The sequence below is a fragment of the Leptodactylus fuscus genome, chromosome 6, assembly GCF_031893055.1.
Source record: "Leptodactylus fuscus isolate aLepFus1 chromosome 6, aLepFus1.hap2, whole genome shotgun sequence".
Lineage (NCBI taxonomy): Eukaryota > Metazoa > Chordata > Amphibia > Anura > Leptodactylidae > Leptodactylus > Leptodactylus fuscus.
Window position 1 is genome coordinate 46,078,202 of NC_134270.1, and position 15,693 is coordinate 46,093,894.

General features: G+C 46.0%; 2 protein-coding genes across 2 annotated transcripts in view; both read left to right on the forward strand.

The window, feature by feature from the left end:
• Window positions 1–15,693, forward strand: part of LOC142210586 (arylacetamide deacetylase-like 4) — a 54,827-nt gene that overhangs the window by 18,197 nt on the left and 20,937 nt on the right. The gene's annotated exons all lie outside the window — the stretch shown is intronic.
• Window positions 7,163–13,664, forward strand: LOC142210590 (arylacetamide deacetylase-like 4). Its single transcript, XM_075279860.1, has 4 exons — window positions 7,163–7,353; window positions 8,793–9,015; window positions 10,104–10,167; window positions 12,908–13,664. The coding sequence occupies exons 1-4, from the start codon at window positions 7,177–7,179 to the stop codon at window positions 13,662–13,664; spliced, it is 1,221 nt and encodes a 406-aa protein (XP_075135961.1). The 5' UTR covers window positions 7,163–7,176.

Below are 15,693 nucleotides of genomic sequence, written 5' to 3' on the forward strand. Positions count from 1 at the left end.
AAACTGGGCTGTTTAGAGGCTCCCTCCACCATGAATTGGTCCAAACTGGGGTTTTTAGAGGCTCCCTCCACCATGAATTTGCCCAAACTGGGCTGTTTAGAGGCTCCCTCCATCATGAATTGGTCCAAACTGGGGTTTTTAGAGGCTCCCTCCACCATGAATTGGTCCAAACTGGGGTTTTTAGAGGCTCCCTCCACCATGAATTGGTCCAAACTGGGGTTTTTAGAGGCTCCCTCCACCATGAATTTGCCCAAACTGGGCTGTTTAGAGGCTCCCTCCACCATGAATTTGCCCAAACTGGGCTGTTTAGAGGCTCCCTCCACCATGAATTGGTCCAAACTGGGGTTTTTAGAGGCTCCCTCCACCATGAATTGGTCCAAACTGGGGGTTTTTAGAGGCTCCCTCCACCATGAATTTGCCCAAACTGGGCTGTTTAGAGGCTCCCTCCATCATGAATTGGTCCAAACTGGGGTTTTTAGAGGCTCCCTCCACCATGAATTGGTCCAAACTGGGGTTTTTAGAGGCTCCCTCCACCATGAATTGGTCCAAACTGGGGTTTTTAGAGGCTCCCTCCACCATGAATTGGTCCAAACTGGGGTTTTTAGAGGCTCCCTCCACCATGAATTTGCCCAAACTGGGCTGTTTAGAGGCTCCCTCCACCATGAATTTGCCCAAACTGGGCTGTTTAGAGGCTCCCTCCACCATGAATTGGTCCAAACTGGGGTTTTTAGAAGCTCCCTCCACCATGAATTGGTCCAAACTGGGGTTTTTAGAGGCTCCCTCCACCATGAATTTGCCCAAACTGGGCTGTTTAGAGGCTCCCTCCACCATGAATTTGCCCAAACTGAGCTGTTTAGAGGCTCCCTCCACCATGAATTGGTCCAAACTGGGGTTTTTAGAGGCTCCCTCCACCATGAATTTGCCCAAACTGGGCTGTTTAGAGGCTCCCTCCATCATGAATTGGTCCAAACTGGGGTTTTTAGAGGCTCCCTCCACCATGAATTGGTCCAAACTGGGGTTTTTAGAGGCTCCCTCCACCATGAATTGGTCCAAACTGGGGTTTTTAGAGGCTCCCTCCACCATGAATTTGCCCAAACTGGGCTGTTTAGAGGCTCCCTCCACCATGAATTTGCCCAAACTGGGCTGTTTAGAGGCTCCCTCCACCATGAATTGGTCCAAACTGGGGTTTTTAGAGGCTCCCTCCACCATGAATTGGTCCAAACTGGGGGTTTTTAGAGGCTCTTTCCACCATGAATTTGCCCAAACTGGGCTGTTTAGAGGCTCCCTCCATCATGAATTGGTCCAAACTGGGGTTTTTAGAGGCTCCCTCCACCATGAATTGGTCCAAACTGGGGTTTTTAGAGGCTCCCTCCACCATGAATTGGTCCAAACTGGGGTTTTTAGAGGCTCCCTCCACCATGAATTGGTCCAAACTGGGCTGTTTAGAGGCTCCCTCCACCATGAATTGGTCCAAACTGGGGTTTTTAGAGGCTCCCTCCACCATGAATTGGTCCAAACTGGGGTTTTTAGAGGCTCCCTCCACCATGAATTTGCCCAAACTGGGCTGTTTAGAGGCTCCCTCCACCATGAAATTGCCCAAACTGAGCTGTTTAGAGGCTCCCTCCACCATGAATTGGTCCAAACTGGGGTTTTTAGAGGCTCCCTCCACCATGAATTGGTCCAAACTGGGGGTTTTTAGAGGCTCCCTCCACCATGAATTTGCCCAAACTGGGCTGTTTAGAGGCTCCCTCCATCATGAATTGGTCCAAACTTGGGTTTTTAGAGGCTCCCTCCACCATGAATTGGTCCAAACTGGGGTTTTTAGAGGCTCCCTCCACCATGAATTGGTCCAAACTGGGGTTTTTAGAGGCTCCCTCCACCATGAATTTGCCCAAACTGGGCTGTTTAGAGGCTCCCTCCACCATGAATTTGCCCAAACTGGGCTGTTTAGAGGCTCCCTCCACCATGAATTGGTCCAAACTGGGGTTTTTAGAGGCTCCCTCCACCATGAATTGGTCCAAACTGGGCTGTTTAGAGGCTCCCTCCACCATGAATTGGTCCAAACTGGGGTTTTTAGAGGCTCCCTCCACCATGAATTGGTCCAAACTGGGCTGTTTAGAGGCTCCCTCCACCATGAATTGGTCCAAACTGGGGTTTTTAGAGGCTCCCTCCACCATGAATTGGTCCAAACTGGGGTTTTTAGAGGCTCCCTCCACCATGAATTTGCCCAAACTGGGCTGTTTAGAGGCTCCCTCCACCATGAATTTGCCCAAACTGGGCTGTTTAGAGGCTCCCTCCACCATGAATTGGTCCAAACTGGGGTTTTTAGAGGCTCCCTCCACCATGAATTGGTCCAAACTGGGGTTTTTAGAGGCTCCCTCCACCATGAATTTGCCCAAACTGGGCTGTTTAGAGGCTCCCTCCACCATGAATTTGCCCAAACTGAGCTGTTTAGAGGCTCCCTCCACCATGAATTGGTCCAAACTGGGGTTTTTAGAGGCTCCCTCCACCATGAATTTGCCCAAACTGGGCTGTTTAGAGGCTCCCTCCATCATGAATTGGTCCAAACTGGGGTTTTTAGAGGCTCCCTCCACCATGAATTGGTCCAAACTGGGGTTTTTAGAGGCTCCCTCCACCATGAATTGGTCCAAACTGGGGTTTTTAGAGGCTCCCTCCACCATGAATTTGCCCAAACTGGGCTGTTTAGAGGCTCCCTCCACCATGAATTTGCCCAAACTGGGCTGTTTAGAGGCTCCCTCCACCATGAATTTGCCCAAACTGGGCTGTTTAGAGGCTCCCTCCACCATGAATTGGTCCAAACTGGGGGTTTTTAGAGGCTCCCTCCACCATGAATTTGCCCAAACTGGGCTGTTTAGAGGCTCCCTCCATCATGAATTGGTCCAAACTGGGCTGTTTAGAGGCTCCCTCCATCATGAATTGGTCCAAACTGGGGTTTTTAGAGGCTCCCTCCACCATGAATTGGTCCAAACTGGGGTTTTTAGAGGCTCCCTCCACCATGAATTGGTCCAAACTGGGGTTTTTAGAGGCTCCCTCCACCATGAATTTGCCCAAACTGGGCTGTTTAGAGGCTCCCTCCACCATGAATTTGCCCAAACTGGGCTGTTTAGAGGCTCCCTCCACCATGAATTGGTCCAAACTGGGGTTTTTAGAGGCTCCCTCCACCATGAATTTGCCCAAACTGGGCTGTTTAGAGGCTCCCTCCATCATGAATTGGTCCAAACTGGGGTTTTTAGAGGCTCCCTCCACCATGAATTGGTCCAAACTGGGGTTTTTAGAGGCTCCCTCCACCATGAATTGGTCCAAACTGGGGTTTTTAGAGGCTCCCTCCACCATGAATTTGCCCAAACTGGGCTGTTTAGAGGCTCCCTCCACCATGAATTTGCCCAAACTGGGCTGTTTAGAGGCTCCCTCCACCATGAATTGGTCCAAACTGGGGTTTTTAGAGGCTCCCTCCACCATGAATTGGTCCAAACTGGGGGTTTTTAGAGGCTCCCTCCACCATGAATTTGCCCAAACTGGGCTGTTTAGAGGCTCCCTCCATCATGAATTGGTCTAAACTGGGTTTTTTAGAGGCTCCCTCCACCATGAATTGGTCCAAACTGGGGTTTTTAGAGGCTCCCTCCACCATGAATTTGCCCAAACTGGGGTTTTTAGAGGCTCCCTCCACCATGAATTGGTCCAAACTGGGCTGTTTAGAGGCTCCCTCCACCATGAATTGGTCCAAACTGGGGTTTTTAGAGGCTCCCTCCACCATGAATTGGTCCAAACTGGGGTTTTTAGAGGCTCCCTCCACCATGAATTTGCCCAAACTGGGCTGTTTAGAGGCTCCCTCCACCATGAATTGGTCCAAACTGGGGTTTTTAGAGGCTCCCTCCACCATGAATTGGTCCAAACTGGGGGTTTTAGAGGCTCCCTCCACCATGAATTTGCCCAAACTGGGCTGTTTAGAGGCTCCCTCCACCCTGATTTTCAAAACAAATGTTGGTGCCAACCTCAACTTACTACAAGGGCCAAATTCACTGCTGGTGACAAGCTCTCCTCACTGCAAGTGCCAAATACACATGTTTCAAGGTGTTTTCCTACTGTCAGAGAGGTGGTATTGAGTGTGTAAAGTGTGTAGTTGTTAGGCTGTGATGTTGGGGTAATAGAGGGTCTTTGGTGTGTTAGATGCCCCCAGACATGCTTCCCCTGCTGTCCCAGTGTCATTCCAGAGGTGTTGGCATCATTTCCTGGGGTGTCATAGTGGACTTGGTGACCCTCCAGACACGGATTTGGGTTTCCCCCTTAACGAGTATCTGTTCCCCATAGACTATAATAGGGTTCGAAACACGTTCGAACACACGAACATTGAGCGGCTGTTCGAATCGAATTTCGAACCTCGAACATTTTAGTGTTCGCTCATCTCTATTAATTACCTCATCTATGCTCTGGAAGGCTTCGGGCCTACTTGGTGACATCCCAGACATCACGTGGACCGGGCTTGCGTCATTATGCATTGCGACGCAAGCCCGGTTCAAGTGATGTCTCTTCCATCATTGAAGATGGCCGACATCAGCAGGCCATGTCAAATGTTTGCCTTGGAGCCCCACCATTCCTAGTTACGCCACATATATATATCTGATCGGTTTGGGGCTGAATGCTGGGATCACTTGTACTGGGCAATTTCTGATGTCCATATCATATTCTACATGGAGACGGAAGCAGTTGGCTCTGATCCCTATATAGTAGCTGGGCGCCATCATGGCAGCTGAGCACCCATTGAAGTCAGTGGTAGCTGGGATACAGTACTGGTGCATGGCCCATATACTGCGCTGTGTATAAGCAATGTCTGCCCAACACTATTTCTGCACCCTGTGTATAGCATAGTCTATGACTCTGGTGACCACTTTGTGATGAAGTCAATGGGGAAGCTGAGATAGCAGAGATTATGCTGACCAAACATTAGCAATGTATAGTCAAATTTTCATTTTGCAATAGAAAATTATTAGAGATGAGTGAACACTGTTTGGATCAGCCGTTCCGAACAGCACGCTCCCATAGAAATGAATGAAAGCAGCTGGCATGTACACTTTGCTGGCGGCCGGTCACTTAACCCCCAGCGTGCCGGCTAGGTCCATTCATTTCTATGGGAGCGTGCTGTTCGGAACGGCTGTTCCGAACAGTGTTCGCTCATCTCTAAAAGTGATGTTAAATGGAAGGTATTGCCTTTTTAATTTTAAACATTTTAAATTAAAACAAGATAGTGAAACATATCACTTTTGCTTTTAATGGGGTTGTTTCCGGTGTCTGCTACTACTCTCGTTTCGGGTGTGTGTGCACCTTTCCTTTGCGGGCAGAAGTCCAGCTCATTGAAGTCTATGGGAGTTTTCAAGACACCTGTGCAAGGATGGGAGTAGGAAGCTGTGACATCATCTATAAAAACTTGGTTTAAAAAATGTTGACACGTTCTCTTTTTAAGAATTGAAACTTATGACCAATGGAACATCCTCAATTTCTCTTGGTACTCCATTTCTCCAACATCCGATGGCTGATGAAGGTCTAAATTGAGACCGAAACATTTCATTAGTTGTTTTGATATGATAAAATTGGAGTTTTGAAGAAAAGATACACTCACCGGCCACTTTATTAGGTACACCATGCTAGTAACGGGTTGGACCCCCTTTTGCCTTCAGAACTGCCTCAATTCTTCGTGGCATAGATTCAACAAGGTGCTGGAAGCATTCCTCAGAGATTTTGGTCCATACTGACATGATGGCATCACACAGTTGCCGCAGATTTGTCGGCTGCACATCCATGATGCGAATCTCCCGTTCCACCACATCCCAAAGATGCTCTATTGGATTGAGATCTGGTGACCGTGGAGGCCATTGGAGTACAGTGAACTCATTGTCATGTTCAAGAAACCAGTCTGAGATGATTCCAGCTTTATGACATGGCGCATTATCCTGCTGAAAGTAGCCATCAGATGTTGGGTACATTGTGGTCATAAAGGGATGGACATGGTCAGCAACAATACTCAGGTAGGCTTTGGCGTTGCAACGATGCTCAATTGGTACCAAGGGGCCCAAAGAGTGCCAAGAAAATATTCCCCACACCATGACACCACCACCACCAGCCTGAACCGTTGATACAAGGCAGGATGGATCCATGCTTTCATGTTGTTGACGCCAAATTCTGACCCTACCATCCGAATGTCGCAGCAGAAATCGAGACTCATCAGACCAGGCAACGTTTTTCCAATCTTCAATTGTCCAATTTCGATGAGCTTGTGCAAATTGTAGCCTCAGTTTCCTGTTCTTAGCTGAAAGGAGTGACACCCGGTGTGGTCTTCTGCTGCTGTAGCCCATCTGCCTCAAAGTTCGACGTACTGTGCGTTCAGAGATGCTCTTCTGGCTACCTTGGTTGTAACGGGTGGCTATTTGAGTCACTGTTGCCATTCTATCAGCTCAAACCAGTCTGGCCATTCTCCTCTGACCTCTGGCATCAACAACGCATTTCCACCCACAGAACTGCCGCTCACTGGATGTTTTTTCTTTTTCGGACCATTCTCTGTAAACCCTAGAGATGGTTGTGCGTGAAAATCCCAGTAGATCAGCAGTTTCTGAAATACTCAGACCAGCCCTTCTGGCACCAACAACCATGCCACGTTCAAAGGCACTCAAATCACCTTTCTTCCCCATACTGATGCTCGGTTTGAACTGCAGGAGATTGTCTTGACCATGTCTACATGCCTAAATGCACTGAGTTGCCGCCATGTGATTGGCTGATTAGAAATTAAGTGTTAACGAGCAGTTGGACAGGTGTACCTAATAAAGTGGCCGGTGAGTGTATATAAATCCTGGAGTTCTTTATTACTATGGTTCAATAGATGGAAGGTCCTCTCCGAGCACCATAACCTTGGGAACACTGAGCGACATATTTATCTACAGATTAGATTACTGACTCCTCCATGTACTCGCTCCATTCTAGTCTGCTCATGTTAGATTACTGAGATTTTCTGCTCTAGTCTAGCCTGCTCTACACTGAACAGACTAGATCTCTGACTCCAGAGGGAGGATCTCCTTCCAACAACCCGTAACTCTTCACCTTACTAGGGGGAGTATCCAGGAAGTGCAAAGATTCCCAGTGACAACACAAACAAGAAAAGCTGCAACAATGCTGGGAGTATTATCTGCTCCGCTGGGAGTAATTACCATTATATTTGTCTTGTGTTTGCTGATATTTTTTGGGTTAACTTGGTACGAATCCTCGAAAGTAGATATCCCACCAGGGATTGCAAATCCTAAATTACTTCGGAGCATTCATACCGCTTTTACTGCTGCATTCATTCTGGTGAGTTTGTGCCCTGGATCTTAATTTGAGTTTCTTACTCATACAGTTTACACTGTATATTACATTACAGACCTCAGAATGCCGGCTATGGCTAGATTACATAGAACCTTTTTTGCTGCTACAACCAAATAATACATAGGAATTTTATGAAACCTTGAAGTTTCCATGAACTTGCTGTGGATTTGTCATGATTTGCCTCTGAAACTTGTATAGCGAAAGCCACATCTAAAAAGTCACATAGAAGCCGTGGTCATTTAGTATTGCAATGTGCTAGGCAAAGGTATCTTTGTTTTACATAAATTATTTAAGGGGGGGGGGGGCTCAGTGGTTAGCACTGCAGCCTTGCAGCGCTGGAGTCCTAGGTTGGAATCCCACCAGGAACAACATCTGCAGGGAGTTTGTATGTTCTCCCCGTGTTTGCGTGGATTTCCTCCCATTCTACAAAGACATACTTAAATGGAAAAAAAAAGTACATTGTGATCCCTATATGGGGCTCACAATCTACATTAAAAAAAAAATAAAATGATTTAAAGGGGTTTTCTGGGACTTTTATCCATAGGTTAGGTCATCAATTGAAGATCAGTGGGGGTCTGACACTCAGGACTTCCACGGATTAGCTGTTTGAAGCAACAGTGTCTCTCCCTGAGCTCAGGTGCATTCAAGCCAATGGGCTGAGCTGTAATACCAGGTCTAGTGGTTGCACAAATGTATTGTGCTGTGTTTGGTTAGTACTGAAGATACTAGAATTCTACAGCCTCTTCCAATAGCTGATTGTCTGGTGGCCGGAGTGTCCAACCCCTGTTGATCTTTAAATTGATGACCTATCCTAAGGATAAGTTATCCATTATTTTCTCTGGAAAACTCTTTTGACTATTGCAGGAGTCCACAACTAAAACTGCAGCATCATCTAAAGAGAGTCTAAACCTGGCTCTGCAGTCAGTGACATCTTCCCTAGATAGTTTGATGTTGTTCAGTTTGGCATAACATCTTTACTTAGAAGATGTAACTATTCTTTTTTCTATTTTCTTTTTCTGGAAGCTCACAAGAAACACAATTCCCTGATAGCAGGTCAGTTGCACTATCTAACCAAAGTGGCAGAGATGCAAGCATGTGGTCCTCTCCATGAGGTCTATGGCTGTCACTATTGGACTATTGGAGGGGGCTATTGTTCAGAGGTGGAACAATAGCCCCCTCCAAACCGAAATTTTTCAGTCCCGCTGACTTTGTTGCTCTGTTACCACAGTCCTACACTGGAGGAATACTGACATCATGGATGCCACCTGATTTCAATGGGTACAATGTAATAGATCTAATTCTCTGTGCTGCATTTTACAATGGTGGCCTCCCCATCAATATCTGATTGTGTTGGGAAACCTTCACTAAAGATGGTCTTTGTAGGATAACTCTCTTCATTTTCTGTTTCGTTCCTCAATCTTTAGGGAGATATTCTTGATAAAGTTGGAGTGTCAAACACTTTCCAGCTTTTTCGTTTTCTACAAAAAACAGCCATTCCAAAGCTGAAGAACGATCCAGAAATCTTCAAGAAAGACTTACAATTTGAAGGAGTTCCAGTGAGAGTCTACCAGCCTCGATCTCCTTCTGCTGGCGGCAGAAAAGGAGTCATGTTCTTTCATGGAGGAGGATATGTTTTTGGAAGTATTGGTAAGCAAGTCAAAGCCTGTGATTCAAAGATAGATTTATAGAAAGAGCTTTTTGTCCCTCCCCCCCAAAAAATCTGGATATCTAGATATAGTCATATAGTCAACACGTTAGATTTTTGGATGATCCAACTGAAGTTTTACAGATTTGGTTGATACAGTGGCAAATATTACTCATGTTGAGCCCATTGTAAAAATATGTATACTATTCCAACCAGGGGTGAACCTGCCCCTTTCGCCGCCCGAGGCGAACTACAGAAAGCTGCCCCCCCCCGGGAGGAGGGGGCGGAGCGGGGCGTGGCTGAGAAGAGGGGGCGTGGCGAATTGAAGGGACGGGGCTTAGCGCCGTTCGCCGGCAGAGAGCAGGCACGGAGAGGGCCGTGCCACGGAGAGGGCCTGCTATCTGCCTGAGCGTGAGGGGAGGCTGCTGGAGCAGCGCTGCTCCAGTGGCCTCCCCAAACCACCGCTCGGTGCTAAGCCAGGACAGCTTGTCCTGGACTGGCTTAGGTTAGCAAAAATGTCGCCCTCCCTGGGGCCCCGACATAGCGCCGCCTGAAGCGGTTGCCTCATGGGAGGTGCGGCGCTGATTCCAACCGAGGACAAGCCATATATATTATACAGAAGTATATAGATATCCTAGTCCCGAGCTTGAGAAAGACTTCTGTATACAAGCTGAAATGCTGTAACTCACCATATTGCACCATATTTTTGGCAGTGCCGTCTGATTTTCTATTCTCACATCTATATACATATCTTATTATACACATACATAAGTAAATACTGTAATTATACTGGACATGAATGAAAAACTGCTAGGAGGTGCAGAGGCTTGGAGAGACTTCCTTGTAAAGTACTGACACTCCCACAAACAGGAAATAGAAACCAGGAAGTTTTGCAGCCAAACATTTTCAGCAGCACTTTTTAATTTTTTTCTTTTTGTTTTTTACACATTCTAATCTATGAGATTTTTTGACACTGATGGACGATGATCCCAGAAACCAATGTCTTATTTATTTATTTGATTTTAATAAGAAAAAATGTCTTTGTACCGTGTAAGCCAGTGGATATGAAATCTCTTTTATTTGATTTTAGACACATATGATAGTTTTTGCCGATACGTAACGAAGAATTCGGGAGCTGTGGTTGTCTCTGTTGGGTAAGGTGACATAATTCTTCTAATATTTCCTTTAGTGATAAGATGTGTGTAATAGTTTCAATGGAATCAATTGCTGATATTGTGAAAGCTAGTGTGAAAAGGTGTAATCGTACAATTACTACAGTATATGAGAGCTGGAACCTGAATGGTTGTGTTTGGGTACCTGCCCTATTTGTTATACTAAAGTCCTGACAGGTAGACGAGGAGGTGCAAAAAAAAAGTGTATCTCCTACTTGACCCAGCTTGACCATAGCTCATTGGTTTCATTGGGCACCATGTATTATTGCAACAGTAATTATTGCTATTAAGATAAGATAAGATAATCCTTTAATAGTCCCACATTGGGGAAATTTCAGCGTGTTACAGCAGCATAGTAATACAGATACAGGATAATACAGAGTAATATATTACAGACGTAGACACAGATAAGCTGAGAAGAGAAGATATACTAGGAGTCCATGGCAGCTAAGGAAAAAAAAAACAGAAGAGAAAGAGGAAGACCTCATGGTCATCGTCATAATCATTTAGTTCTCTGTGCGGAGTGATCTTCGTTTGGTCTGATGTAGATTATACAGCCTGGTCGCGGTTGGAAGGAAGGACCTGCGATAGCGCTCCTTCTCACACTTGGGGTGAAGCAGACGGTCGCTTACAGTGCTGCCAAGTCCCATCAGGGTCCCATACATGGGGTGGGATTTGTTCTCCCGCATGGAGGTCACCACAGACAGTATCCTTCTATCACCCACCACCTGTACTGGGTCCAGGGGGCTCCCCAGGACAGAGCTGGCCCTCCTGATCAGCCTGTCAAGTCTATTTCTGTCCCTGGTTGATATACTGCTTCCCCAGCAGGCCACACCGAAAAAGATGGCTGAGGCAACCACAGAGTTGAAGAAGGCCCTAAGAAGTGTCCCCCGGACTCCGAAGGCCCTCAGCCTCCTGAGCAGGTAGAGTCTGCTGTGGCCCTTTTTGTGCAGCGCCTCCAGGTGATCAGCCCAGTCTACTTTATTGTTGAGGAGCACGCCCAGGTACTTATAGGTCCTGACTATCTCAATACATGTTCCTTGGATCTCCACCGGGGTCGGAGCACCTCTCCGTTTACTAAAGTCCACCACCATCTCCTTGGTCTTCCCAGCATTAATCCTGAGCTGGTTCTGCTGGCACCATTCAACAAAATCCCGGTTTAAGTCTCTGTATTCCCTATCGTCGCCATCAGTGATAAGGCCGACTATAGCAGAGTCATCGGAGTACTTCTGTAAGTAACAGCTGGATGAGTTGTGCCTGAAGTCAGCAGTGTACAGTGTGAAGAGGAATGGGGCAAGCACTGTACCTTGTGGTGCCCCCGTACTACAGATCACAGTGTCAGACACACCGTCCTGGGCTCTCACATACTGAGGGCGGTTTGTCAGGTAGTCTAGGATCCAGTTGGACAGGTGATGGTCCACACCACCAAGGTTCAGCTTCTCCCTCAGTAGCCCTGGCTGAATGGTGTTGAAAGCACTAGAGAAATCAAAGAACATTATTCTCACAGTGTTCCCGGGTTTCTCCAGGTGAGAGAGAGCTCTATGAAGAAGGTGGATGATGGCATCATCTACCCCAATGCCTGGCCGGTAGGCAAACTGGAGGGGGTCCAGAGCGGAGCTCACTAGGGGGCGTAGGTGTGTCAGGACCAGTCTCTCTAGGACCTTCATCAGGTGTGATGTCAGTGCTACTGGTCGGTAGTCATTGTAGCCCATCGGGTTGGGTTTCTTTGGGACTGGTACCACGCAAGATGTTTTCCACAGTTGAGGTACTACTCCCAGCTTCAGGCTCATATTGTACATGTGCGTTATAATACCACACAGCTGGTCACTGCACATTTTAAGAACTCTTGCGCTTATACCATCAGGTCCCCCCGCTTTGTTCGCTCTAATATTCTTCATTTCCTTACACACCTGAGACTCCTGCAGAATCAGATAGTCAGATTGCAGTTGACCGCAGTTCGGTGGGGGTTGGGTCTTGGTGTGTGAGGGGAGGGCGGTTGGCTGACATGCTGGTGGAGGGAGCATTTGCTTGGAGTCGAATCTATTGAAGAATAGATTAAGCTCGTTAAGCCACTTCCTGTCCCCTACTGTTCGGTGCCCTGTCTTTTCCTTGTGTCCGTTCCTTGTGTCCCGCGGGTCTCCCGCTGCCGAATTGTATCTCCTCTTCTATATACGTGTACCCAGTTTGTTGAGGACTAACCCCCTGGATACAGGCCATCTTTACAAGTATATACAAGTTAACTGCCAAGCAACTACTATCCAAAGCATTCTGCCCCATCCTCTGCTAAGTGGACACTACCTACAAAGATCGCTGTGTTGTATGTGAAGAAGTCCTCCATATGTACATTTGTATTACTTTGTCCTGCTAGTAAAAAGAAAAGCAACGATTACCCCCGAAGCCTGGTTGTCTGTTGTCATTGTCAGATATCACGCAGGGGAGGGTAGTCGGGGACATCAAAAGGGAGATTTGGTGCACATTCGGGACCCAGGGACTCCCTGCAAGCCGGCCACATCGGATATATTACCGTGATACCAGCCCTGGCCCCTCCTGAGTGTTGCAACCCTTTCCTTTTTGTGGGAACGGGATTCCTTAATTTCATATGCAGATTACTTTTCAACAGGGAGATCTGGGTAGGGGTGTTGGATCCTTTATTATCCAGGTATTAACCCTTACTTCCCATATTTATCTAAGACAATGACAAACTTTTTATTATTGATTTTAGTTACCGCCTGGCACCAGAACACAGATGTCCTGCCGCATTTGATGACTGTCTCACAGCTACAGTTCACTTTCTGAAGACGGCACAAGAACATGGAGTCGATCCTTCTTCTGTTATAATATGTGGAGACAGTGCTGGGGGTAATCTCACTGCTGGGATTTGTCAGGCCCTTGTGGGTAGATCAGATATCCCAAAGCCTCTTGCCCAGGTGATGATATATCCAGGTGTCCAGAGAGCTGACTTTAACTTACCCTCACACCAACAAAACAAGATGGTCCCTTTGTTACCCCAAAAGTACTCTTTATATTACTTATTATCATACATTGGTGGTGATTTTTCTTTAGCGAAAGAACTTTCAAAGGGCAGCCATGTTCCACCTGAAATAAGACAGAAGTTAAGCAAATGGTTGAGTTCTGAGGAGTTCATGGTAAAAGGCTACAAACCACACATCATGGCGCCTTTTAATAAAGAGGTTTATGAGAAAGCTAAGAAAGTTTTTGACTTTCCATTCTCTCCATTGTTTTCTGATGACGCTGTGATCCGGCAACTACCAAAGGCCTACATACTGACATGTGAGTTTGATGTTCTCCGTGATGATGGGATACTCTACAAGAAACGGCTGGAGGATAACGGCGTCCCGGTTACATGGTATCATGTCAAAGATGGCTTCCATGGAATTGTCAGCTTCTTTGATCATCCGGAGGTGGTGTCTGGAAAGCTGGCCGTAGATAATGTTGTTACTTATATTAAAAACCTTTGAGATTAAATATTTGTGGGCTTCTGTTTGAGGGAAATCAAAATCTTTTATCATGTTTAAAAAATGGATTTTAACTTTATTTCACCGGTACGGCCACACTTAGAATATTGTGCGCAATTTTGGGCAACGATATACAAGAAAGACTTAAGTGAACTTGAAAAAGTGCAAAGATGGGCAACCAAAATGATTAGGGGAATGGGTGGATTGGAGTACAACGATAGATTAACAAACTTGGGTTATTCAGCTTAGAGAAAAGACGTCTATGGGGAGATCTAATAACAATGTACAAATACATGAAGGGACAATACAAAGAACTTTCTAAGGATCTTTTTACTCCTAGACCAGTGACAGTGACAAGGGGACATCCTCTATACGTCTGGAGGAGAGAAAGTTTCACCAGAAACATAGAAGGGGATTCTTCACAGTAAGAACAGCGAGGCTATGGAAGTCTCTGCCCAGGAAGTGGTGATGGTGGATTCACTAAACAAGTTCAAAGAGGGCCTGGATGCCTTTTTTGAAGATAAAATATAACAGGTTATGGACTCTAGATTATAAGGACACGTTGATCCAGGGTTTTATACTGACTGCCAGAATTGGAGTTGGGAAGGAATTTTTTCCCCTGAAATGGGGCAATTGGCATGAGCCTCATGGGTTTTTTTTTGCCTTCCCCTGGATCAACACTGTAGGGATTGTAGGGTTATAGGTTGGACTTGATGGACTCATGTCTTTATCCAACCTCATCTACTATGTAACTTATAGTATTATTACGTAACAACTACTAATGGAGTAGGCTAGGTTCACATCTGTATTGTAGCCAACTCCTCCACAGAAACTGCCGAAAATCATTGGAGAGTGAAATTTTGCATGGAGGACTCTTCTCCTCCAGCTTCATTATAAAAATGACGGAAACCTGATGGATACCTGGTGGACCCCATTATAGTCTATAATCGGTAACCGGTAACCACTCTTCCAGCGGTTCAGGTTCCCCGTACGTCCCGAACGATTGAGACGCAGATGTGAACCTAGCCTAAGACGATCACTTTCCAAATAATAATAACTTTATATAGCGCCAACATATTCCGCAGCATTTTACAAATCAGAGAGTGCAAGGACAGACAGTATTTGACAGTACAATGTCACAAAAAATTTGCGCCTCTGTTTCCCTCCTCTGTGACATGGAAGGCAGACAATGTCTATTACTGCTATTAAAACTTTGAGACGTTGTATAGCCAACGGCTATAGTAGGAGTGTAGGGGAAGGGGGAAAAGGTCAATGTTAGAATATTGGATATTAGTGTTAGGTGGATATTATAATGTGAGGGTCACAAGGAAGGGCCACTATGGAGCCATTATTCTGTGTGGGGATCAAAGGGACATGGATGAGAATTGGTGGAGCCACATTGCAAACATGGTCCATGTTGCACGTTTTTTTCTCCTCTTTCAGTTCTTTGAAAGTTGGGCCTGAGATTCATTTTTGGGAGGTTCTACCAATCTATATATCTGTATTATATTGTGTTGCTATAGCAGGAAAAAAATGGTGGCACGAGGCTCTGGAAATCTGAGATTGCCTGGTTACTAAGGTTGTGTTGTCTGACCACCCCATGTAATGGGTTGTAGTGCCGTTATTGGGCAGTGTAGCCATATACAGCCTTTCTTGAAAGACACGTATCTTTATTAGTTAAACCGCCCAATAGAAAACGATTTGCTGCCCATAGCAACCTATTTCACAGCAGTTTTATGAAATCAAAGCCTGACGGGTTGCTCTAGGCAACATGACAAATACATACAGTACCTCCAAACTTTCAAAAGACAGAAAGAGAGACGGAATGTGTGCTGCAAATTTAGCCCCACCCATGTCCACTCTAATTCTGCCCATTTCCATACATTTCTATGTGTGCTCCCATACAGTATAACGCCCTTACAGTCACCCTAACATTAATAAATCTGCTCCATTGTGTTGACCAATAATATTGGCTTTCCCTTCCACTCTTACATGTTAGCGTTATACACTTTCTATGACAATAAGCTGAATA